Below are 23,436 nucleotides of genomic sequence, written 5' to 3'. Positions count from 1 at the left end.
ACTCTCTTCTCGTAGGGTGTAACTAGATTGCCGGGGGATTATGATTAGATCAGTGCTCAACTGTATGCAAATCAATACACGTGTGGAGCCACGCCGCTCATAATTACGCACCGCTGCGCCCTGCGCTCCAACCAACCCGGAACGGGAGAAACTAAACTCCGAACTTCACAAACTACTTTAATGAGACGAAATACTGTTAAGATAAGTTTAGCTGTCGCATTTTAGCAGCTGGGCAGTTAAGACCGATTTGCGGGTCATTCGGGATTGGAAATTCATAAACTGCGTTTAGGATAGTAGGATATGTTGTATCGAATTATAAAGGCTGAATGGAAACGCAACTAATTATCTTTTCATTTTTTGCAATGTTTAAAAACGTTGTTCAAAATTCGCTTGACATCTGGATGGACACACACTGTAGCTGAAGCGTTGCCAAAGTCTTTTGCGCTCTCGTCCGGATTTCCAGATATACGTGTCATGTCGGAGGAAAATAATTTAACAGAGCAAGACGTTTTCCCTGAAAGCGCAGGATGTCCTGGGGAAGATGCGTTTGGCTTTGGAGACGATCTGGAATTAAATCAATTTGATGGATTGCCCTTTTCCTCCCGTTACTACAAATTACTAAAAGAGAGGAAGGCTCTGCCAGTATGGAAGGTCAGGTGCGAATTTGTGGATGTTTTGGTGAACAACCAACTTGTTATTGTGTCTGGAACGGCAAAGACTGGGAAAAGTACACAGGTGAGGTTGAGTGTTCATTTCTTGTCAGGATAATGAATCTACAGAATAAAGATATAAGGTGTTTCATAATGGGCATATTCACTGCATTTGCTCATTCTAGAGCGTTCAGTTCTTGAGAGGTGAAGCTCATTGGGATGGCCATCCTCCTCATCTAAACATAGCAACATGGAACCTGATATTGGAGCTTCTTTTCGGAGCTTGGGGCTGCAAACTTTAAGAATAGAGCCGCTCCCTATCTCTCTGTTCAGTGACATTTTGACTGGCTTCAGATTGGACCCAAATACCACTGCATAACCCAATTTGTATGGCCTGCTGCAGTTTGTTGTTCACATTCCAGCACTCTGGCTATTCAGTCAACAAATAAACTGAAGGTTTGAGTAGCCAGCCTCTCTTGATTTGATTTAAATGTGAAGCACATGCTTTATGATATTTTTGTCAAAGATTGCCATTATATAGTGTATATCAGCTAAAAAGCACTACTTCTCTCTCAGAGTTTTGACGACTCTGAAATACACAGAATAAACTCTAAAGGTGCTGGTTGCATCATGCAATAAATATTCCCCGTCCCACAGTGGGATGTGAGCCTGTGTGAACAGGCTGCCCCGCTCAGCAGATGCTGTTGTGTCCCTGTGTGAGGCTGTCCGAGCTTCAGCGGGCCCGCTTGCCTGACAGCCAGGCAGGACAAAGGCTCCAGCATGGGTGTTAGGGGACCTCATGCTGCTAAGCCCTGATCCGCTGGAGCCGCCACATGCTGCCAAAGCAATTTTGCATCATGAGCAATAATACCATAGGATATCCCCTGTCACTGTTTGTTACGCTGTGTGTTTACACTTAAAAGCTATTGGCGCAATCCTGAGAGGATCCTCTCCATTGACTCCCAAGTTGTTGTGACAGGGTGCTTAGAAAATGCTCCACTGTTTGTCAGAAATGGCACACTGTTTATGTTTGATAAAAAAGCATATTTTACTCTCAAGTCATGTTAGGCGAACAGAGTTTTGGTGACTAATGTTTTGTGTTTCAGATTCCTCAGTGGTGCGCCGAGTTCTGTCTGTCTGCCCAGTACCAGCATGGCATGGTGGTGTGCACCCAGATCCACAGGCAGCAGGCGGTCGATCTGGCCTTGCGCGTGGCTGATGAAATGGACGTCAACATCGGCCATGAAGTGGGCTACACCATCCCCCTGGAGACCTGCTGCTCCACCGACACGGTGCTGAGGTCTGTTCGCCTGCTCCACACGTGTGTGAAACTGCTACATAATTGCGGCATGAAACCACACCAAAGTCGACCACAGCACCACACTCAAATCACATTTTTATCTCATCCACACACTACCTCTGCTGCACTTATCTTCTCCCTGCCTTCGCTCCTCACTCATGCATGCCAGCAATGTGCATGAAGGCACATTGCTGGCGCTTCCCACACAGACCCCCTGTGAAGGTGCTGCCTCAATGAAGATAAAGTGCTGTGTGTGTGTGTTGCAACCTACAGTAACCGTGATAATGTATAGGGCACTGGAGCCTATGCTTCTCTTTTCCATATAAGTGGGCCACATTCAAGTCGAAGACAATTAGGCCTGACACACTGCCTGAGATCACAACAAGAAGTGTTATCTATCAGTGTGAGAGCAACACCAGCACTGCTTTAGATTGATGAACTCTTAATGCACTGTACAAGTCTGTGTATATCGCGTCCTTCATATCTTGTTTCTTGACAATTGCATGCAACATTTATTTTCATTCTTCCAATCAGTGCATGGAATGAACACTCATAGGCCGATGCCACTTCTCGCAAAATTGCAGCTTACACTGCCTATCCCCATAAAAGTGTATTCACTGGTTATATGTTGCATGAATTTTGACTGGAAAACCTCAAGCACTTCTACCACATTCCACTATAACCTTTCTAATGACCTCATCACAGGTACTGCACTGACGATATGCTGCTGAGAGAGATGATGTCAGACCCTCTGCTGGAGCACTACGGGGCCATCGTCATCGACCAGGCCCACGAGCGGACGGTAAGCACCGACATCCTGCTGGGCCTCCTCAAGGACATCCTGCTGCAGAGGCCGGAGCTCAGGGTGGTGGTCCTCGCCGTCCCGCCCGTGACGGACAAGCTGCTGGGCCACTACGGCAGCGTCCCGCTCGTCGGCCTGGAGACGCCGTGTCCGGCCGAGGTGGTCTACAGCAACAGCAGCCACAAAGACTACTTCTACTCGGCGTTGAGACTGGTGCTGGAGATCCATCGCACCAAAGAGGAGGGAGATATCGCCGTGTTCTTTGCCTCAGCACAGGTGAGAGACGGTTGAGATTTTTGATGAGGGGTTTCATATATATGTCATTTTTTATTCTACTGCTGTTTGTGCTTACTTGTCATAGAGTGCTGGCGTAGAAAATGGATACTGCTCCCTGTCACTGAGAGTTTTTTGCTGCTTTTAGCTGATCATGTTAGCCTGACAGGAGGCACGCTCTGTTGTGATGACAGTGACAGTGTGGTTTTCTTTTTAAAGAGCTGTTGTCTGTCTCTCTGTGCATGACAATGGACTCTGGAAGCTTGCCAATAGGACTGCTCATTCAGCCATTTCATTGATGTTAGGTGGCAGATGTGTTAAGAATTCTTGGATATGCTTTAAAGTGGAACAAATAATAGTATAGCTTTCTATGATGGAGCAAACAATAGACATTAATGGACACAATGATATCCAGATTTGGTTATTCGGAACTTGGAATGAAAATGGCAGTTATCAGTCATATTAATGGTTGTTAGTTTAAAAAAAAAAGACTGGATATGCTTCAGTGGCAAGGAGCTTGAAGTTCACAGCTGTGTATCTCTGAAGTCCGTGGATGGTATCAATTTATCAAATAAGATCATCATGAAAATTGTTTGTTACTGCCATATGGGAGAGGGTGCACTAAACTGATGGCACAAAATCAATCTTTCCAGCTGACCAAAGTTGGCAACTCTGTCTGGTGTTTGAGAGCAGTGCAATCCATAAGGCTGTCAAATGTCAAGCCCACATACCATTAACCTTTAAGGAAAAAACAAATTTCACTTCTCATCCTGTGCCTGTCTTCCACAGGAGGTTGATTGTGCCCACAGTATCCTCCAGAGAGAGGGCACCAGGCTGGGGGCAGAGCTGGGCCAGATGGTGCCTGTGGTCCTGAGCCTAGGCCAGGGAGGGCTACAAGCGAACCCGGGCGAGGAACCAGGCTCCAGGAGGTCCAGGAGGGTCTTCCTCTCTGCCCCACGAGGGGAGGATATGCTGTGGGCCATAGACTCCGTCAACTTTGTCATCGACACAGGAGTAGAGAAAAGATTTGTAAGTTATGATTTCCAACAAAACATTTGCATCTTGTGTACTTTAAATGAGCGGTATGCTGATATGAAGTTGCATTTGGTTTGTACCTTCTAGGTGTACAATCCAAGGATAAGGGCTAATTCGGAGGTGCTTCGACCAATCAGTAGATGTCAAGCCGACATACGTAAGCAGCTGTCTGGACCAACAGGTATGGACAGTCTGTCAATACTTACTCTTGATAGCTTGACAACACTTAAATCAATTGAAAAGGGTAAAGGGTTTCTTTCTGATGAGTCAAACTCAAAAATGGTATAACATCCTGGAATTTTGTGTGCTAATGCTGGAGGAAAACATGTTACTGAATCTTATCAACATCAGTATACTGAAACATCCTACTGATCAGAGTTCAGTTTTTGAAAATGCCAGTTGTTTGGTCTTCTCTGAGGTTGACATGAGATATGCGGGTGAGTTAACTTGGGAGAGCAGCTGCTGGTTTTAATGAGAAGCTGAGAGGATCGAGTGGATTCAAGTGCTGTTCACCTCCCCGACATCACTTAATCAATTAACTCCATTCAAAAACCACTGAGCGCATCAGCTTTTTGCCTCAGTGAATTTAGTTTCTGTTATCTGTTTTTTTCCCAGGTAAATGTTTCTGCCTATATCCAGAGGAGAGACCACTTCCCGCAGAGAGCTCCCCGCAGATCTTGGGGTCCAACATTACGCCCACAGTCCTCTTCCTCAAGAGGATGGAGATAGCCGGCCTGGGACACTGTGATTTCATTGACAGACCGGGTTAGTAGTCAAACGACACTGTGAGCTGTGGTGGAAATTAAATGAAGAAATTACCCTTGAAATGTGAGTATTTTTTCTTCCTGCGACACTGGCTCCCACAGACTGCATGTCACTCCCACCCTAAAACAGAGAGGTGTATGTGGGAGGTATTTTTTTTTTGGCCAGGGGAAGTACAGATGGATCTACATGCGCAGCGCCCGGCCGAGCTGTTTGGGCCCAGTCAGCCATGCTTTAGCCGAGCTGACAGGACCCTGCTACTAACCATTGTCTGTGCTCTGACCCGCCCTAGCATGGACAGAACAGAACAGGCTAAAAAGAGGCCAGCTCATTAACGATTATACAATATGTCTCGTTAGGGCAGCGCCAGCCTGGTACAATGAAGAGGAAGTGTACAGGCCAAATGCACTGTAATACATCTCTACATTCTTGCAGAACCTTGCACGCATGTTACTTGCCTTGTGTATCTATTTTGTGTTTATGTTCAAGAGTAGTATGAAAAGTGATGCAGAAAAAATGAAATGTGTTAATGATTTGTTTTCTTTGCTAAATGGTTCTGAGTTGTAAATCTATGGGTGCCAAATGCCAGAGGAGAGAATGGAACATTGGGTTCTTATTCTTTATTCAATTTATTGAATTTATGTATCGGATTTATCCCTACATTAAAAACAAACAAACTGGGACCTCTAACACACACTCACACTGTTTCTTTCATCCGTGCAGATCCCGAGGGTCTCATGCAGGCTTTGGAGGAGCTGGATTACCTTGCAGCTTTGGATAATGATGGCAACCTGTCTGAGATTGGCATCATCATCTCTGAATTCCCTTTGGACCCTCAGATGGCCAAAGCTCTGCTAGCATCCTGCGAGTTTGACTGTGTGAGTGAGATGTTGACCATCGCAGCTATGCTATCAGGTGTGTATGTACACGCTGCTAAAGTTCAGTTTTTAATTCATTCCATTTCTCTTTCTTCCATTCCTCTCCTAACCTTTTGAATTTATCAGAGTGAAAATCCTTTTAACCAGTTCTTAGATTCACCATATGGACGTTGTCTTAGTAGTTTGTCTGCAGATGCACAAAGCTGCAGTTTCTCCCAGACACTGAACCAGATGGCCTTTGGTGAGAGTGGCTTGCTCCAGCGATTGTTGACCCCATTGATTCCCTGTGTTTTAGCGCCAAGCTGCTTCCTGGAGCCACCTGCTGGCATGGTCCATGAGGCAGTCCAGTGTCACAGAAAGTTCCAGCACCCTGAAGGCGATCACTTTTCCCTCATCAACATCTACAACGCCTTCAAACAAAGCCAGAGAGAGCCATGTAAGTTACAGTCCTGCCACTGAAATGGTACATTTTTAAACCTGCTATAGTTTGACACACTCACCATGATGCATTCTGACTGCAGTGATTCTCAATCTGTTTGCAAATGAAGCCTTTACATTCTTTGTTACATATAACCTAGTATCATCATACCAGTAGGGAAAACATAATAAGAGATACTGGACAAGATTGTATTGCAGGGAACCCTAACCCTAAAAAAGAAAATGGGCATTTTGATCATTTAGCTCCTGGCCCCATGATGTCTTCAAGAGCAATCAACCTTTTCATGTTTGGCATTTTGACACATCTTTTTGCTGGTGAAATGGCAAAGGTTGTACGGTTAAAGTAAACCATGCTACCCATGGATTAATAATTTGTAAACCATCATGCTTTTCTTCCTTCCAGTTAAAACTAGATATTTTGTCGTCATGAATTAAAAATGAAATCAACAGAAACTGCTCATTAAAACTTTTTTTTTTTTTTATTAAATGCTGACTCGTGGAACCCTTCCAGCTTCCATATTTTTGTGTAGAATTCAGATTAACAATAGGGATGATAAGGAAATGTGCTCTATACTGTGGCCAGAAGCTTATGTTTGAACTTCAATAAAGTTATGTAATATTCATTGCTTTTTTTTTTTTTTCATTCTGTGCAAAATGTCAAGGTGCACCTGAGCTCGACCAGAACACTGCTTTATTGTATGATGTGTGTTATTTTCCCAGACTTCAGTGCTGACAAGTGGTGCCGGGACTATTTCCTGGATCACACGGCCCTGAAGACAGCTGATGCCATCCGGTCAGAGCTGACTGACATCCTGAACAGGATTGAGCTTCCCGTCTCTGAACCCTCCTTTGGAACCAAGACCAACACCCACAACATCAAAAAAGCGCTGCTGGCTGGGTTCTTTATGCAAGTATGTGGAAGTCGGTGAATGCCATAGATGATGCCATTCACAGTACAGTGACAGAGATTCTCCTGCCAGCTCACTGTTGTATTTCCATATTTGTAGATCGCTCGAGATGTGGACGGATCAGGGAATTACTTCATGCTGACACACAAGCACGTGGCCCAGGTGCACCCGTTCTCCAGCTACGGGACCAAGTCTCACAAGCTGGGTCTGCCGGAGTGGGTTGTTTTCCATGAGTACACCCTGTCAGAGAACAACTGCATGAGAACCGTCTCGGAAATTTCCCCTCAAGTGTGAGTCTGGGTTCTAAACCCCCTTTTTAATCTCACTTTCAGATATGCCATCTGAGGCAGCAGATTAAAGTTGAGTTCACAGGGTTTATGTTGTCTGGTATTGCTATGATAAAAAGATAAACATGTTTTTGTTGTTTCAAGACTGTGCAATGTGACCACGTAAACATTTTTTAATCCTCTTAATCTCCAAAAAAGTGAATTTAGGATCTACTGTGGGGTGTTTTTGTCAAACACATGGTTAAGTATTAATTGTACTGTTACTTGTATTTTCTCTTTTCTAAATCAAAAAAATATGACTTTTGTCTTCCTAGGTTCATTCAAATGGCACCACAGTACTTCTTCTACAATCTGCCCCCTAGTGAGAGCAAAGACATACTACAGAACATTTTGGACCGAGACGGACCTAGAAATTGCAAAGACAAGAAACAGAGGGCCCCAGCAATCAGCAACGATGCCAACAAAGACTGTGCAGTGGCTGTGCCATCATATGACAGATGTGTGATTCAATGAACCGGTATCATAAATATGAAAATCTGGGCTTTTATCTATTGCCAAATGGATGTGCTTGTACAGTGTTCATAACTAGCCTGTTTATTATGTAGTGCAAACCAGAGACTCTAGCGTCAATTTATTACACGGCTGTAAGCTTTTTTGGTGTAGATGGTCATGTGTAGACAGAGTTTACGGTTTACCACATCTACACTGTCATGACACAACACACTGAGTGAAAAGGGTTAGATGTGTGACTAGGCAGGTCTGACCTTGGTAGGATTCCAGCATAGTGGGTAGTCTCCATCACATGCTGCCCTTTTGGGTCGTTGATAAGAATTTTGAGATGGATGTTGTCTGACGTGTTGACATGTTGCAAGATGTGACAAACAAACCAAGGTCAGATCGTTCCATGCTGTTGTAGGAAAAGAAGTGTAGACTCTGAAAATGAAACCTTGTGCCGTTTAGCCCTTTTCTGTGAAAGCTAGCCTCTGAAAAAGTTGAAGTTGTCTTGTGTCTGTTTGTCTTTTCTATCTCTGCTCTAGTCTGTGCAGCAACGCTGTCCTTTTGGGAAGTGCTGGTATCATATTGGCTGTTTAGATCGTTACAGTTTAATGAGCAGCAGAGAGGCTGGTCTGGAGACTGAGGGATGTTGTGCTGTTCATTGAAGGAGGAAAAAACAGGACCAAAGCATTCAAATGTGGACAGAACAGGGGAGATGCAGATGCAAAATGATGGAGACGATCAGTTTAGCCCTTTGCTGCATGTACAAGCTGCTGAAGAAGTCATTTGTCACCCACTTTTTCTCATCTCCTCTTCACACTGTCCTTTTGGAGGTGTTGGTGTCATGCTTGCTTCAGGTTGATGTCCTTTGTATTGTGAGAAGCTGGATTGAGACTGAAGGATGTTGTCTTGAGTTGACATGGTACAAGATCTAGAAAGCAAACCATTGTCAAATTATGCAAATGTGCCATGCATTTACCAATCACCAGTAGCCCTGGTGAAGAGCAACACAAATCCTTCAGTAGAAATATCTTGTTAGAAATGTCCTCCGTTCATATTTCTAGTGTATGTACTTACGGAATACCACTTCATTCTTAGTCCTGAACAGACAAATTTGTGAAAAGCAACTTCTACCAAAGCTAGTAAATACTCCCAATGACATTAAGAAAAAGCTGGAGCTGCTCCATAGACAGTGTAGACCCACAAAATGTTAACTTTCCTAGCAATGAGCGTTTTATTCTGTTGAAGTGTTATCACTGGATAAGTTTACATGGAACCACTTAACATTGTTTTTCTACTTGATTCCCTTGCTCCTTTTTTCTCATTCGATTGGGACAGTTGAGGAGCAGGGCTGGATAGTGCCATTGATCTGTACTGAAACCCCCTGAAGCCTAGACCCCTGTTAGGTTTACTTCTCTGTACTGTGCTACTTGAAGGGGAACACCACTCTCTAAGAATTTATAATCCTATAGCCCAGGATGGTTTTATCTGTATTTGAATATGAAAAGAATCTGAATCTGAAAATATACCCTCATCATCCAGGCTACTGCCACTTTTTCCATCCACCCTGTTCATGCTGTACATGGGAGACAATGTTAAATACAGATTTCACCTTTGGAAACAGGAATAATATTTGAGAATCTGCGGTTGCCCCTTTAGTGCCTTACTATTCAGTAATTGGCTTAACAGACAAATGCCTCTCCATCCCTCCTGCACCTGCTCCGAGACTGGATTCTCCTGACTCATCTGTATTAGCATGGTCTGTTTAATCACATTTAATCACAAGAGACACAAAATGAAATGTTATGTTTAATTGTATTGTTTTATAACCTTGTTATATATAAAATGCTTTGTGCAGAAAACATGACTATTTAATGTAATGTTATGTTTAGACAAATTCATGTTCTGATCTACCACAATTGTAAATATATTTTTTTTGCAGTATTAACAGGGTCTCAGGTGATTTTCTTTCAAATCGTGTCTGAGGTGTATCAGGAATTTTTAAAAACTGAAGCAAAAGCATCTTAAAAAACCACTGACATAGGAAACCATTGCCACACACAGCTTATACATGGTTTACCAGTGATTTACGATAACCGTATTACTGTAACTAATGACGGAATCCTGACTCCTCCGGAGTCTTTTCTGAGTGTATTGAACCATTTCCACGAGTCCACTGGTCTTGAGTGTGTGCACACGGTCTGAATTTATTCTGAGGTTCACACAGTGAGGTATTCTTTGAGTTTGTCCATGATGGCAGGCATTCTGTCTGCTGGGATCAGCATCACCGTCCTGAACGGCTTCATGGGCACGTCGTCGAACGACCACCTGCCGCTCAGACAGGAGTCCGCCTCTTCTTGGACGGAGTAGTGGAACTTCATGGTGGCTTGCTGCAAAGAGGACACAGAGGATTGTTCAGAGACTCTGAAAAACTCAATTAAAAGCAAGTAACATGAATTCTGAAGGAAAAGAAAATTATAGATGTCACTGGAGCTGTGGGCAAAACAATGACACACTCATTCCCATAAATTGAGCTCCTTATGTATTTTGGACAGTGACAAATGTTTTAGATCTGCACTATTTTGGATGTGGAAAACATGGATGTTTTACTTTGAGGCTATTTTACATACATACAAATTAAAGTAGTACAATTGTTTTTAACATGGTCATTTCAGATCTAAAGTAATATACAACTAAAACGTAAAGTATGTCACTGTCCAAATACCTATGGAGCTCACTGTAAATTCCCTGTTGCTCTGTTAACATTACAGACTTTGCTTGATTTACACTTTTCCACATGACTATACCTCATAGAAGAACTCCTCCTCTGCATTGACGAACATCAGCTCGTCTTTGGGAGCTCCTCCTCTGGCCGGGATGCTCTTGGTTGCCTCTTTACAGGTCTTGCTGATCATCAGGCAGTAGTGACACCTCCCACTGGGCTTATTCGTCCTCTGAGCTTCTGCTATTTCCTCCCTGGAAAACAGAATAACATTCAGTTTATCTTTCTGCACACTAAAAGACTGCTTTCTGACCATGACTGAGGATGTTTCATATTGTTCTATTCAAACATCTGAGATACTAAAGATGCATTTTCATATAGTTAACCCATCTTCTAACTTTTTATAGCACAATCAGGTCAACTATCCATTTCAGTCAACAACAGAGCTACAAGCAACAATTAGCTCAAGAGTCGAAACAAACCAGTTCAGACAGGGAACCAAGGCAAATGCAATTCACACTAATCGTCCTGATTAGAAGGGTTCATCCACAGTGCCACTCCCAGGATGCAATGGTGCATTTGACACAAAGGGGTAGAACATCCTATAGAACTCCGGTCATTTGAGAGGCTTATAGCCTCAGAGACAGTATAGCCCCCGGGTGGCAGTGTTCCTTTGCTTTCATTCACCAGTGGTAACCGCCTTACTGCTGAAAACTCTCTCACTGCAAAACCCTATGTAGCCTGGTCGGTGGCCCCACAAACAACAGATACAGCTTCTTAACGTTATCACACCAAATCCATAAAACATTTCTGTTACTGCAAACTATGTGCAGTTATACTGAGGATCCTGTGGCTCGAGCATGTTGAGATGCAATTGATTAGATGTGGTTATTGAATGTATTGATAGAACACACATTTTCATTCTGACGAAATCATGAAAACTTCACAGAGAGCTAATAAAAAATGTGGCAAAATTTGGATTATAGTTCACGAAGGCATCATCAACGCACAAGTAAACACAATGGTGCAGTAACAACAGATTATCTCATTTGAAATGAATGAACTTCTATTGGAGAACAACAGATTCCACGTGTTAAATGCGATCCTGACCAAAGTATAACAGACTGGGAACCAGTCTACTTCCTGGGCTAAAACAGGGTCCAGAAACATGGTCTTACAGCTGCACTGCATTATGGTCCATTGAGGCTAATGTCGATGGAGGAATTCATATCTCTGCCTCTGATACAATGGATTTCTCCCTGTATGACTGTTCAACGTTGGTGCAAAGTTGATATTTTAGAGTTTCTACTATTCAATTCCATTGTAACTGCACTGGAAATATCTTGACATAACGTCACATCATCTACGTTTGGACAGTTATCAATGGGAATAAGGAAAATAGACCACCAAAAAAAAATTGGGCCCAGAAATATAAGGTGCAATGCCTATAGCTGTTTATAACAGTGTTAACGTGTTTTAGGGTGGACTTTTCCTTTAAGGGAAACACTGCAGGTGGCTTAGGTGTACAGGACAGAGGACTCACTGGAGCTGTTTGTGTAGCGGCAGGGCAATCTGTGGAGGTACGTTGATGAAGCGCTCACTCAGCAGTAAGCCTACAGGCTTGCTGGTGTCGTTGAGGATCTGCTCTAGCTGTTCTGTCACGCTGTGAGGACAGCTCTTCTCACACTGGTCCACGATCAGCTCCTTCACCTCCTCCACACACTGGACACCCTGCCAACAGCATCAGTTACACACACACAATGACAAAAAAAGTTAATCTGACATGTATTCATTTCATACAAACAGTTCCAGACCCTACTGATTGATAGCTGATAGACAGAGGTTGGTGTGTGTGTGTGTGTGTGTGTGTGTGTGTTAGGGATGCTACCTTTCTCTCTGTGAGGTTCAGCATACTGATGAAACCAAACACTTCATCTGTGTTGTCCTCGTCGTCACTGTCCTCCGGCACCTCTGCTTGCTGGAGTAAAATGAAGGGACAGTTGGATAAGTGATAAAACTGCCACAGCTGAAAAGTCATGTGTAATTATAAGACTAGATTGAATACAAAGTCAGCAGTGGAGTGCTATAAGTAACTCACCCTGATGACGCTCCCGACATGATTCTGTTGAATGATGATGTCTGTCATCTCTGATGTGTTTACATGGGCCTTCAGGAAGAGCTGGATCCAAACAAAACACAAGTGAGGTAATGAGTGACCATCCTGATAGCTATTAAACTGCATGCCTACAAGACTAAAATAAAAAAAAAATGTCTTGGATCATTTGGCTACAAAACATCAGTAATGTTCCAAAACCTGTTGTAGAAGTTTCTTGACCCCATTGAAGTCGTTGTGCGAAATGGTATGGGCTTCAAAGTCCACGATGACCTCCTGATTGCGATACAATAAAACAAACATCGTTAATAGCAGTAACCCAATAATAACAGTAAATAGAGTTTCTGATTTCACGTTAATAAATGTAGCTTCCTGGTAAGTTGGTTCTAACGTTTACTGACAGCTGGGATAGCTAGCCAGCTAGCTATAGCTAGCGAGGCCATGCATACAAGGAAACAATATTTGGTCTCTTACTTCATTAATCTCCTCTTCGGACGCGTCGCTGTCCTCCTCCCCGGAATCGTCGTCGTGCTCCAGGTTCTCATCGGAGCTGTTGTCGCTTTCCTCGGGGTTTTCATGCAAACCCAGTGCTCGTTTCTTAGCTGAAGAGGCCATGCTGCAAACACCAACCACGCGTGTCAACCAAGGGGGCGGGGCAAGGGTTACAGTTCAGTCACCGCAAGCTGAGAAACTGAAATACTGTAGCTGCCATTACGGCTCCAAATGTGCACGACTACAGCAATCTTCGGAGCCATAATGTCGGCTTGTTTCTTGTCGACAAATCGGAATAAACCATTTCGATAAAAGGGAGTGCATTCATTTATTCTGTACAAAAAGGACCAACTTGACGTAAAATAGCTATTTGGATGAGATAGAGTCATTATACGTGTAATAATTTTGCCATTATTTGTGAATAAAGTTCATACATTTGACTTTATGTCAGGCTAGTAAAACGTTATAAATATATCTCCCCTTCATGACCGTAGCTGCATTCGCCATGCACTCAGCTGTAGGAACAGCTCAAGGTACAGTATTATGTTCAATATTTTGTCTTTATCGGTCATATTTTGTCGATTTTAGTATTGCATGTGGCGAGTAGGATCAATAAATCGATTAGCACTATTGAGTTTTGTGGGCAGGTTTTATTTAGAGAGGGCAGCAAATAGGGGAAATGCTGCAGCTTCCTTGTCTAGCTGTCACTTCCCTTTCTATTGTAAACAATAACACTTAGCAAGAAGCCATTAACCAAGCTTTACATACATATGTTGCTGGTTTTCAACCAGTAAAATGTACTTCTCCTGCTCCCCATTTGGTCACCTAGCTATTGCAGTGGAGATTGGGATTAAATTAGCATTACTTAGACACAGAATAACTGTTAATCATGACTCAACAGCATTGTTATCAGCAGGCTGCATATGACAGTTGTAGGGTGTATCTTAGCTTGATGTGCATTCACACCCTCTGTCCTCAGTGCATTTACATATTTGAATCCCTGACTGTATTCTTGACAGTGGCATTCATATTCTATTCTGGTCTGCTCAGTCTGGTTCTGTTCTGTTCAACTCTCATTTTATTCCTCCAGTGCTTTAAGACCTTTATCAAGATGCATGTGCTGCTTCTGAAAGAGCCAAGAGATGGAGATTCTGGACCTGATCCTTACATCAAGGTAGAGGCTCTTTCCCCTTATTCGACTGTATCTAATAGTACTCAGTTCAGATATGCATTGTCATCATGCACTTTTAATGCTTTGCAACTGAAAGCACAGTTTGACAGGAGTTTGTCATATTGACTCCACAGGAGTTGACGTCACATGGACATAAAGCAACCCTAATTCCTGTGCTGTCTTTTAAGTTTGTCTCGTTGAACACCTTGTCAGATAAGGTAAATTCTGTTTCAACACTATTAAATAGGCCTAAATATTTATATCATGGTCATAGATAATTGGTGAGGTGTATGTTGTTTCAGTTGTTTCAGATATCGTCTCATTTCAGCTTTTCCAGCCAGACAAACATGGAGGTCTCGTTTTTACCAGTCCAAGAGCAGTGGAGGCCGTGAAGATGTGTTTAGAAGCAGAGGAAAGACGGGAAGGTGAGAAGATACAAATGAACCACATAGGAAAAAATATGGCCTTAGCACGTGGTTAAATATCTATCAATTCTGTGTGCTTTGTTTCTTGACTACTGACTGAAAGTTGAAACAATGGCGCTCTTTGCCCTGACAAACTCTATTTTGGCTAAACGCTCTGTTTTGCATAATTATTCTTTCAGAGTGGAACAGCTCCGTAAAAGACAAATGGAACGCCAAGTCCATCTATGTGGTTGGGAAGGCAACTGCAGCACTAGGTGAGTTATTGTCACATTTGAAAACATTTAATATCTCTTACACAGTCTCTCTTAAAGTTGTTTCTAAAATAGTTATCAGTGCATTGTGCTGCTCACAAACCTTTGCTGCGTTAATGCTAATTGTAGCAAAGAGTGTGGCCGGCACCTGGAGGTCACAGAGATGTGTGAAGTGATGTTACTGTTACCTCAGTCACCTGGAAATAGGTTGTACACAAGTGACAGTTTGCTGTGATACACAGCCAGCATATTAGGTCTTTTAGAGAGTGAGCAGGTGTAGCACCCTCCTGGCATGTGTGTTCACCCTCTGTCTTCCAGTACAGGGTGACAATTGGGCCTCTTTGTTGCCACTTGTTTATTAGTTTCTTATTGATTTATTACTTGCACAAAATTAGTTATTAGTATAATTGTTCTACAACATGTTACAAAAATGATTACTCTGTCATGGCATGATGTGAACATACATGTCTTGTTTATACTAATCTTTGTTATATGCATTGTGCTTTATTCTGTACAGTGCAAAATCTGGGTCTGAATCCTCTGGGCGAGGACACTGGGACAGCAGAGGTTCTGTCACGTCTTATCATTGAACGTACGACATGACTTTACGTTCTCAAATACAGTTTTTATTAATATAAAGTCTATTACTGACCTTATAACTAATACAACCTTATAACTCAATTCTCATCACAGGAGAGGACACAAATATTTTACCGCTTTTCTTCCCCTGTGGCTCGATCAAAAGGGAAGTCTTGCCCACGGCTTTGAGGGAAAATGGTAAGCATTTCCCTCTGTTGTGCCTGACGATTAAAATTCAAGGTGACAAAATTCCCACTGGGGTAATGCTAATTAAAAAATAGTAATTGTGCTACCTTTATCATTGTGGGGATCCGTTTCTTTGTTTCCAGGAGTGCCTCTAGAGACGCTGACTGTCTATCAAACGGCTGAACATCCGGATCTGGAGAAAAATTTAAAGAACTATTTCACAGAGCAGGTAAATACCACATTTCTACTACTTTGTAGAGAGTACATTAATTTTCTTAACATAGCAGGAGGCTACTGATTTCTGTCTGCATTCGTAGGGCATTCCAGCCAGCATAGCTTTCTTCAGTCCATCGGGAGTGAAGTTTTGCCTAGAAGTGGTACGGAGGCTGTCAGGTGAACAGCTGACTCAGATAAAGGTAAAACTTCCTCAGAGCCACACAAACGGAAAACTCCACTTATCATGTTCTCGTTGCCTCTAAGAGTCACTTGTACCTTTTTGTGTCTCCAGTTTGCAGCCATAGGCCCCACTACAGAAGAGGCCATGACAGCAGAAGGCCTGTGTGTCAGTGGTACTGCAGAAAAGCCAACAGCTGAACACCTGGCTGCAGCGATAGCCAAGGCTCTACAGTAACCAAACATCCGCCTCAACTCTTGAGCCCATCCGCTGTTCTTTTCTCTTTGTATATTCTGCACTATCTGTATGTACTGTCATTTGTCTGAGAGTTTTAATTTCCTGGTCTTTGTCACCACCTTTGTTTGTACACTGCAAGTATGTTTTCCTTTGTAGAAATATCTTACCGCTTTGGTTTTGCTTATATTTGACATGGAATGAAATTTTTAAGTGAATATGAAGCCAATTGTTGGCCTATTTATGTTGAGCTTGTTTGAGAAACCTGATGTATAATTTATTTTTGGAAATAAATTTCAACTAGTGAGTTGATATGGAAGGTTTCGTCAGTATTTATTCATTGTAAAACAATCAGTGTTATAAAAATTTGATGGTACATGCAGCCTATTTACAACAGGTGTTGGCAGGGGTCATGACTGTCCTAAACCTCTGTTATTGTCCAGATGAAAGTGAAGGCCCTCACCTCTCTGCATAAGTCAACAAGCATCCATTCATAGCCAGTAGAGCGTTTATAACACATCCACACAATTCAGTCAATTTCAGCAATTGTAGACAGTCAAGACAGTGAGAGAGGTTTACCTTTCACACCAGGGTGAGGAGAGTGGGCTACCTCCAGAGAGTCACACCTTGAGAGGGGCGTGGAGACACTCAGGATTTGCCTATAAAGCAGCGTGGCTTCCTGCTCGCCATAATCTCATCTGTACATAGTCTCAGGAGTAAACCAACGCCACGATGCTGACTTTTATCCAGCTGATAATTTTCCTATTTTGGACGAGCATTGGCTCAGCTGATGCAGAGAAACTTTTCCACAGTCGGGATCATTCTGATGTGCAGATCCCTTCCTCTCACCAAGCTGGGCTTATAACAGACAAATACACAGCAGAGGTAAAAAGTTTATTCCTTTTTTCCAATTGCTTACTGTCTTAATTATGTACACTCATACATCTATTAGTAGTTTTATTGTAGATTTTTGACACTAAATCTAATTTAAGCCATGTCTTGTTTAGTTATTTCTCTCTAGATATGGTTTCATCAAGTCAGTGAACTGGGAGGAGATCCAGTTTGAAGATCCAGACACTTTCTTTAATGATGACTTCATAGGAGACGACCTCCAAGTCAGCATTCAGGAGGGGGCCTCAGTGTCTCATTCAAGGGACGCTAAAGACGGTGATCAAGATGAGCGCAGCAGTTCATCTCAGAGCCAAGTCTTTATTTCAGCGCTCAGAGAGTTTCAGAAGGTGTCGGGCCTGCCTGTCACCGGCGTGTTTGATGATGCCACCAAGGTGGCTATGAACAAGCCAAGATGTGGAGTCCCTGACAAGGAGACAGAACCCAACACCCCTGTAGCACTTGAGAACACTATATCAAACAGTAGTACCTCAGATGCTGAAAACACTCCCGGTGACACCTTTAATGAGACTGTCAGTAACAACACAGAGAGTAATGTAATCAGTGACACTTCTTTTGGTACTGCTAACTCCTCTGAAGATGACAACATATTCAATTTTAACGACACAGACATTTCCAATGGCACCGGCATGAATTACACAGAAGACTTTTACATATTTGATCACAGTTTGGATGCCGCCTCTCTAAACGACTCACATGATAACAACACGGGCAGTCAAGTGGCAAATGGCAGCGTGAACAAGCAGCAGAGCAGTGTGGTGCGACGTAGGAAACGTCATCTCGCCACGCTTGTGTCCAGAAGCAGGCAGAGGAGAGATCTGAGCGAATGGGGTTACATGGCCTTTTCTAAGACGGTGCTGAAGTGGAGGCTGATAGGAGAAGGCTACAGCAGCCAGCTGTCTATCGAAGAGCAGAGGTACATCTTCAGGCTGGCCTTCAGGATGTGGAGTGAGGTGTCTCCGCTGGAGTTTGTGGAGGACACTCGTTCCCCACTGGAGGATATTGACATCAGGCTTGGTTTTGGGACAGGTAGGTCTGTAACAGCATATTTGAAACAAAAAAAAATGTTAAGAAGAGATTTAATCTTCTATTAAGTTTTAAAATATTTTTGTCCAGGTGAAAAAATCTGCTAATGCATTGGGATTATTTAACTTGTTTCAATGTTTCAAGGATTTTCTTAAATAAAAGAAGGAAAAGCTTAAATTAAGGCGTATTACTCCACTTTAAGATAAGGCCACTTGTTTCAACTTGATTTATAATGAAACAAGTGAAATAGTAAAATTATCTCACCCTGGTGGCACATTTTCTCATTGAAGAAAAGTAAGATTTTAAAACTTAATATGGGCTACAAATCCTTGTAAAGTACAGTGTTTTATGTGGCCATTCACTCACTCACTCACTCGTTCACTTTAATTACTCAATCTACATTTTACAACTCATACTTGAGTGGAAAAGAATCTGTCGCAGCCTTGCAGCTCCGCCAAGGTGCATCAATCAAAGTGAAATGAAAAAATGAAATCATCCAGCCAGTCTTGGAGAACAATAGACGAAGAGGCAAAGCTTTAATGTTAAAAACCAACATATTTCAGTTGTAATAGCCTTCATCAGGGTTCCCTATTACAACTGGCATGTGCTGGTTTTGAACAGGAAAGCTTTGTCTGTCTTTATTGAAGAATAGCTGAATGATTTCATTTTTTCACTACTTATGCTGGGACCTTGTGTCCACTGACATACGATGCTGCATGTAGATGTGGTTTTATTCAAATTAACAGAGAAGATCTTTGTTATCTCTGCACACCACACAGGGAGACACCTGGGATGCAACCAGAGGTTTGATGGCACTGGTCGTGAATTCGCCCATGCGTGGTTCCTGGGAGACATTCACTTTGATGATGATGAACATTTCACTGCACCCAACGCCGGCAGTGGGATTAGCCTTCTCAAAGTAAGCATTAAAGGGATCCTCAGATGGTATAATGAATTGCAAAATTCCTCACAGGTTCAGTTACAGCTTGATTGTAACAACACTTTAATCTGCTATCTGCTAGGTGGCAGTTCATGAGATCGGCCATGTGTTGGGTCTCCCCCACATCTACAGACCCGGCTCCATCATGCAGCCCAGCTATCTGCCCCAGGAGGCTGGCTTTGAGATGGACTGGATGGACAGGAAAGCCATACAGCACCTTTATGGTATATGTGTAAAGCACCATCTAGTGGACACATACACACACTGGCACAGACACCCACACACCCACAGAGAAACATGTCCAATTTTTCTTCACACTGGATCTTGACTGTGCTTGTGTTGGACACCAGGGGGCTGTAAGGGTCAGTTCAACACAGTGTTCGACTGGATCAGGAAGGAGAGGACGCCCTATGGGGAGGTGGTGATCCGCTTTAACACCTACTTCCTGAGAGATGGCTGGTACTGGCTATATGAGAACAGGAACAACCGAACGCGTTATGGAGATCCGGTTGCCGTGCAGATTGGCTGGCGTGGAATTCCTATGAATGGGGTGGATGCATATGTGCATGTGTGGTCCAGGAAAAGAGACGTGGTCTACTTTTTCAAGGGTAATCATAAATAATAGTACATACACAAATATACACATATATCTAATTCTTCAGCAGGGTGCTGGTTTTCATAAAATGGCTCTATTTGTGGACAGGTACTCAGTTCTGGAGGTATGATAATGAGAATGACCAGGCGTTCAGACAGGACCCAGAGGGACACCAGTACCCTAAGCTCATCTCTGAGGGTTTCCCAGGAGTGCCCAGTCCCATTGACACAGCTCTTTACGACAGGAGGGACGCACACATCTACTTCTTCAAAAACACTCATGTAAGAATCCTTCTCTTCTCTTTGACACAGGATAACAGGGCAGATGCATAGAAAACAACTCTTATGTTTTTAAGTTGGTAGATTGTTGACACTAGAAAGGCCAATGGATTTTTGCGGTCCAAGAGAAGGCCACAAAGCCACCAATTGAATGGGTTAAATATAATTATAACTACTATTTCCTTGCGTGAATCTTACAATATTGGTTTGTACAGAAAAGTGGATCTTAGAAAAGTCATGGTTGGACATTTTGAATGCAGCAGTCAGTTGATGTTACCTTGGCCTTTCTAATGTTAAATGTATCTGAGAGAATTAATTGCTCAGCATTATGAGGGAATGTATTCCATCTGAGCACTCGCTAGACTTTGTTGCTGATCTGTTAGATAGCGAGATGTGAATTGATCATTTTTGTGTAAACGTGACTTTTCTAAGCAACTATCTGTTCGAACAGGTGTATGCATTTGATGTGGAAGCCAACAGCTTGGCAAGAGGCTTCCCCAAAAAAATCAGGGATGTTTTCCCTCCAGTGGCGAGTGGAGACCATCCAGATGGCAACGTCGACGCTGCCTACTTCTCCTACACCCACAATGCCATCTTTCTACTCAAGGGCACACGCTTCTGGCAGGTGGTGGGCAGCCGCGATCGCTGGCGCCGGCCCTTCCTGCCACGCAATGGCCTGCTGCCACACAAGGAGGTGGACCAGCACTGGTTCGACATCTGCAATGTTCATCCCACTGCCCTGAAAGTAACCCGCTGAAGAGGGTTACTGAGGCAGGGATTATCATGCTCTGCTGATTTGTACTGAAACAGCATACTGATTCATCTGTTGTTAACATAGTACATGTCCAACATAGTGAATCTGCTGTTTTGTTTTGTTGACTGTACTGTGCCTTGCTTCAGTTAGTGTTTATGATATTAATTTGAAGATCTAAAAGACAAAAACAACTCAAAATAATTTTGTTGGCTTATTTTCAATGAGGTGTTATTAATATGTCTGACAGCTCCCCTGCCTTTCTCTGTCTCTCAATTAGAGTTGCCAAGTGTATATTGGCATGGAAGCAATCCTAAAGGATCTCTCATTAGTACGTAGCTTAAAGTCGAGGCTCTGACTGAAATGATTAGGTGATTTTGAGCATGAGTAGGAATCAACTTCAATTTATTCATGGAATATTTACTTACCCGTTATACAGCAGAGAGCCGCTCCAGCCCAGCAGCAGGCCACAAGCCTAGCTTTACTCACACATAAGTGCCAGCTAATACCAAGCCATTTTTAGCAATGTTTTTTTGTTGAGCTGCTTTCTGTGGATGTTGATGTGCTTGTTTGAGACTGTGTGCTATGGAGGAATTGCTATGCTTGCAAATGGTAAACAATGTTAGGATACTTCAATATGTGAAATAGCTTTTGAATGAAATGGGAATGCTTATGCAAAACATAAACATAAGCACTGCTGTAAAACGTGCAGGTTACATGTTGTGAAATGTGAAGTGACTTTTCATGTCTCTAAGGCAACACATCAAAATAGTTACGTTAGATAGAATACTGACTTATATCCTTTGAAGAAACTTAAGCATTTTTCTATAGAAAAAATAAGCTCATCATTTTTGAGAAATCTGAAAACCTATTTGCGGAATTAGATACTATAACGCATATAACAAAAACTGGAAAAATATTCAGAATAGTGAGAGTGTTTTATGGGTAAACATGCCTGTTGTTGACTCGGAAAGCTTTTTTGATACAATAGTTTTACAGCATAACACAAGAATTGCTGTTAAAGTGGCCTTTTGTGAATTATAGCATTATGTTGCTAAGAATACAAGCAGTAGAAATACTACCACATATTACTATCATGATAGTAATAGCCTACCCACAGTAGACTACAGTATTGTGTCTTAGCTATATATAAACAAAATAATATCCAGTGTCTTGTATCCTGCCAACAGTATCTCAGGTCTCCTATCATCACCAGTGAAGAACGGTCTGAGCGCTCCAAGACATACAGCCGGTTGTATCATTTATGTTATAGTAGCACTCGGAGTGTTGAAATTGCCCCCCCCCCCCCCCCCCCCCCCCAGAGAGCATGGAGAAACAACAGAAATTATCCTTATTCATCAAATGACAATTGGGGTGTTTTGACAAGCAGCACAAGCATTTTTGATGGTGTAAGCACAGTATATCATTTGGGCTATTGTACATATTAAATGAACAGTCTGGGATTCGTTCCCATTCCTTTGTAAGGAACATAAGTAGAGCCAGCTGATGATTGATTTTCACTTATCTCTCTTTCTTGCAAGGGTTTGGGGCGCAATATGTTACTGGGAAGGAAACAAAATTATTGCCAGCTCCACTTGAGGCCCCATGATGAGGATGGAAGTGAGGATGTGGGTCCCATGGCCTTATCGTTCTTATTGGCTTGACTATCTGGGCAGCCAGAATTCAGAGAGCTTCCCTCTGAATCACCTGCAGAAGCTCAAATCCACAGCTGCCTCCCAGGCAAGAAAAAAGCATGCCATGTGGTTTGGAAACCATGACACTGCCCCTGACAAAATGCCCCTCAGTGTATTACTTGTTGCAATTCATCCCTTGCAATTCAAGCTTTTGGGCAATTTGACTGAAAGAGGGAAAAAAAAGCCTGGAGGTGGTGGAAAACATAGATCCAGTGATATGTTTCTTTGAATTCCTTCTTCCTATGAAAGGTTGAGTTAAAAATGTACACAGTGTATCAATCAGGAAAGAAACCCATTGAAATTTAGATCGAAGCTAAGAGATTGAACAAGGGACGGGTCTTATTTCTTAATGCTGCTCCATTTTACCCTAATCATTTGAGCATGGTGCAAAGAAACAGACATTGATTCAGTAATCGATACGTTACTTGAGCACTCTCCTATTAATTCAGCTCATCTTAGGAGATTAAGCTCCTGGTGGGCCCCAGATAACTGGCATTGTGCTCCAGGCGCTCCATAGGCTATATTAATAAATTGAAGTAGAAATCAATTACAAGCAAAGTAACAAAATGTCATGGTAAGTGGAGCTACAGAACAGGATGTCAGGGGAAAAATGTGATGAGTCTGCTTGCACATTTACTGAATGAACCTCTCTTTCTGTCAAGGCATTGCCAGCATACAAATAAATGCCCTTATTAATCTTCCTCTGTTGAAGATGTGCACTTGTTTTCCTGAGTCGATATTCTATGATGCTTTGTAATTTTCATGGTATATCTGGGATTTGAGTGAACAACTAGGAGTATGAATAATTTCTGGCTTCATGGGTCAATGAAAGCCCACTTGCAAATTTG

General features: G+C 42.6%; 4 protein-coding genes across 4 annotated transcripts; 3 read left to right on the top strand and 1 right to left on the bottom strand.

The window, feature by feature from the left end:
• Positions 1-474: 474 nt before the first annotated feature.
• On the top strand, positions 475-7,846 carry dhx32a (DEAH (Asp-Glu-Ala-His) box polypeptide 32a). The gene is made up of 11 exons (XM_071524009.1): positions 475-735; positions 1,757-1,950; positions 2,656-3,028; positions 3,815-4,054; positions 4,148-4,241; positions 4,676-4,825; positions 5,546-5,737; positions 5,996-6,136; positions 6,859-7,049; positions 7,146-7,336; positions 7,648-7,846. Exons 1-11 carry the CDS (start codon positions 475-477, stop codon positions 7,844-7,846), a joined length of 2,226 nt encoding a protein of 741 aa, XP_071380110.1.
• Positions 7,847-9,122: 1,276 nt separating this feature from the next.
• Positions 9,123-13,295, bottom strand: bccip (BRCA2 and CDKN1A interacting protein). Its single transcript, XM_071523986.1, has 7 exons — positions 13,138-13,295; positions 12,865-12,939; positions 12,649-12,729; positions 12,439-12,528; positions 12,094-12,281; positions 10,636-10,804; positions 9,123-10,218 (listed from the first exon to the last, which is right to left on the bottom strand). The coding sequence occupies exons 1-7, from the start codon at positions 13,276-13,278 to the stop codon at positions 10,048-10,050; spliced, it is 915 nt and encodes a 304-aa protein (XP_071380087.1). The 5' UTR covers positions 13,279-13,295; the 3' UTR covers positions 9,123-10,047.
• A 346-nt stretch (positions 13,296-13,641) lies between these two features.
• Positions 13,642-16,680, top strand: uros (uroporphyrinogen III synthase). Its single transcript, XM_071523989.1, has 10 exons — positions 13,642-13,688; positions 14,246-14,329; positions 14,461-14,544; positions 14,655-14,751; positions 14,931-15,005; positions 15,520-15,594; positions 15,696-15,779; positions 15,911-15,996; positions 16,085-16,183; positions 16,276-16,680. Exons 2-10 carry the CDS (start codon positions 14,267-14,269, stop codon positions 16,396-16,398), a joined length of 786 nt encoding a protein of 261 aa, XP_071380090.1. The 5' UTR covers positions 13,642-13,688; positions 14,246-14,266; the 3' UTR covers positions 16,399-16,680.
• A 447-nt stretch (positions 16,681-17,127) lies between these two features.
• mmp21 (matrix metallopeptidase 21) lies at positions 17,128-20,900 on the top strand. Its single transcript, XM_071523988.1, has 7 exons — positions 17,128-17,280; positions 17,403-18,333; positions 19,110-19,249; positions 19,353-19,494; positions 19,621-19,878; positions 19,974-20,146; positions 20,595-20,900. The coding sequence occupies exons 1-7, from the start codon at positions 17,128-17,130 to the stop codon at positions 20,898-20,900; spliced, it is 2,103 nt and encodes a 700-aa protein (XP_071380089.1).
• Positions 20,901-23,436: the final 2,536 nt, after the last annotated feature.

Source organism: Centroberyx affinis, unplaced genomic scaffold (genome assembly GCF_046629955.1).
Source record: "Centroberyx affinis isolate AG114_WGS23_722 - 3 ecotype Tasmania unplaced genomic scaffold, CSIRO-AGI_Caff_v1 ptg001131l_1, whole genome shotgun sequence".
Lineage (NCBI taxonomy): Eukaryota > Metazoa > Chordata > Actinopteri > Beryciformes > Berycidae > Centroberyx > Centroberyx affinis.
The sequence above is the reverse complement of the archived record's forward strand: the minus strand, read 5'-3'. Positions and strand labels throughout refer to the sequence as shown.

Bases quoted from the DNA above. Each gene is read 5' to 3' on its own strand.
- dhx32a (XM_071524009.1), top strand. From the start codon at position 475: ATGTCGGAGGAAAATAATTTAACAGAGCAAGACGTTTTCCCTGAAAGC. The intron at 736-1,756 runs GTGAGGTTGAGT...TTTGTGTTTCAG, and splicing joins AGACTGGGAAAAGTACACAG to ATTCCTCAGTGGTGCGCCGA. The intron at 7,050-7,145 runs GTATGTGGAAGT...CCATATTTGTAG, and splicing joins TGGCTGGGTTCTTTATGCAA to ATCGCTCGAGATGTGGACGG.
- bccip (XM_071523986.1), bottom strand. From the start codon at position 13,278: ATGGCCTCTTCAGCTAAGAAACGAGCACTGGGTTTGCATGAAAACCCC. The intron at 12,529-12,648 runs GTGAGTTACTTA...ATTTTACTCCAG, and splicing joins ATGTCGGGAGCGTCATCAGG to CAAGCAGAGGTGCCGGAGGA. The intron at 10,219-10,635 runs GTATAGTCATGT...TCCTCTTTGCAG, and splicing joins AGGAGGAGTTCTTCTATGAG to CAAGCCACCATGAAGTTCCA.
- uros (XM_071523989.1), top strand. From the start codon at position 14,267: ATGCATGTGCTGCTTCTGAAAGAGCCAAGAGATGGAGATTCTGGACCT. The intron at 15,006-15,519 runs GTGAGTTATTGT...TATTCTGTACAG, and splicing joins GAAGGCAACTGCAGCACTAG to TGCAAAATCTGGGTCTGAAT. The intron at 15,780-15,910 runs GTAAGCATTTCC...CTTTGTTTCCAG, and splicing joins CACGGCTTTGAGGGAAAATG to GAGTGCCTCTAGAGACGCTG.
- mmp21 (XM_071523988.1), top strand. From the start codon at position 17,128: ATGCTGACTTTTATCCAGCTGATAATTTTCCTATTTTGGACGAGCATT. The intron at 19,495-19,620 runs GTATATGTGTAA...GTTGGACACCAG, and splicing joins AGCCATACAGCACCTTTATG to GGGGCTGTAAGGGTCAGTTC. The intron at 19,879-19,973 runs GTAATCATAAAT...ATTTGTGGACAG, and splicing joins CGTGGTCTACTTTTTCAAGG to GTACTCAGTTCTGGAGGTAT.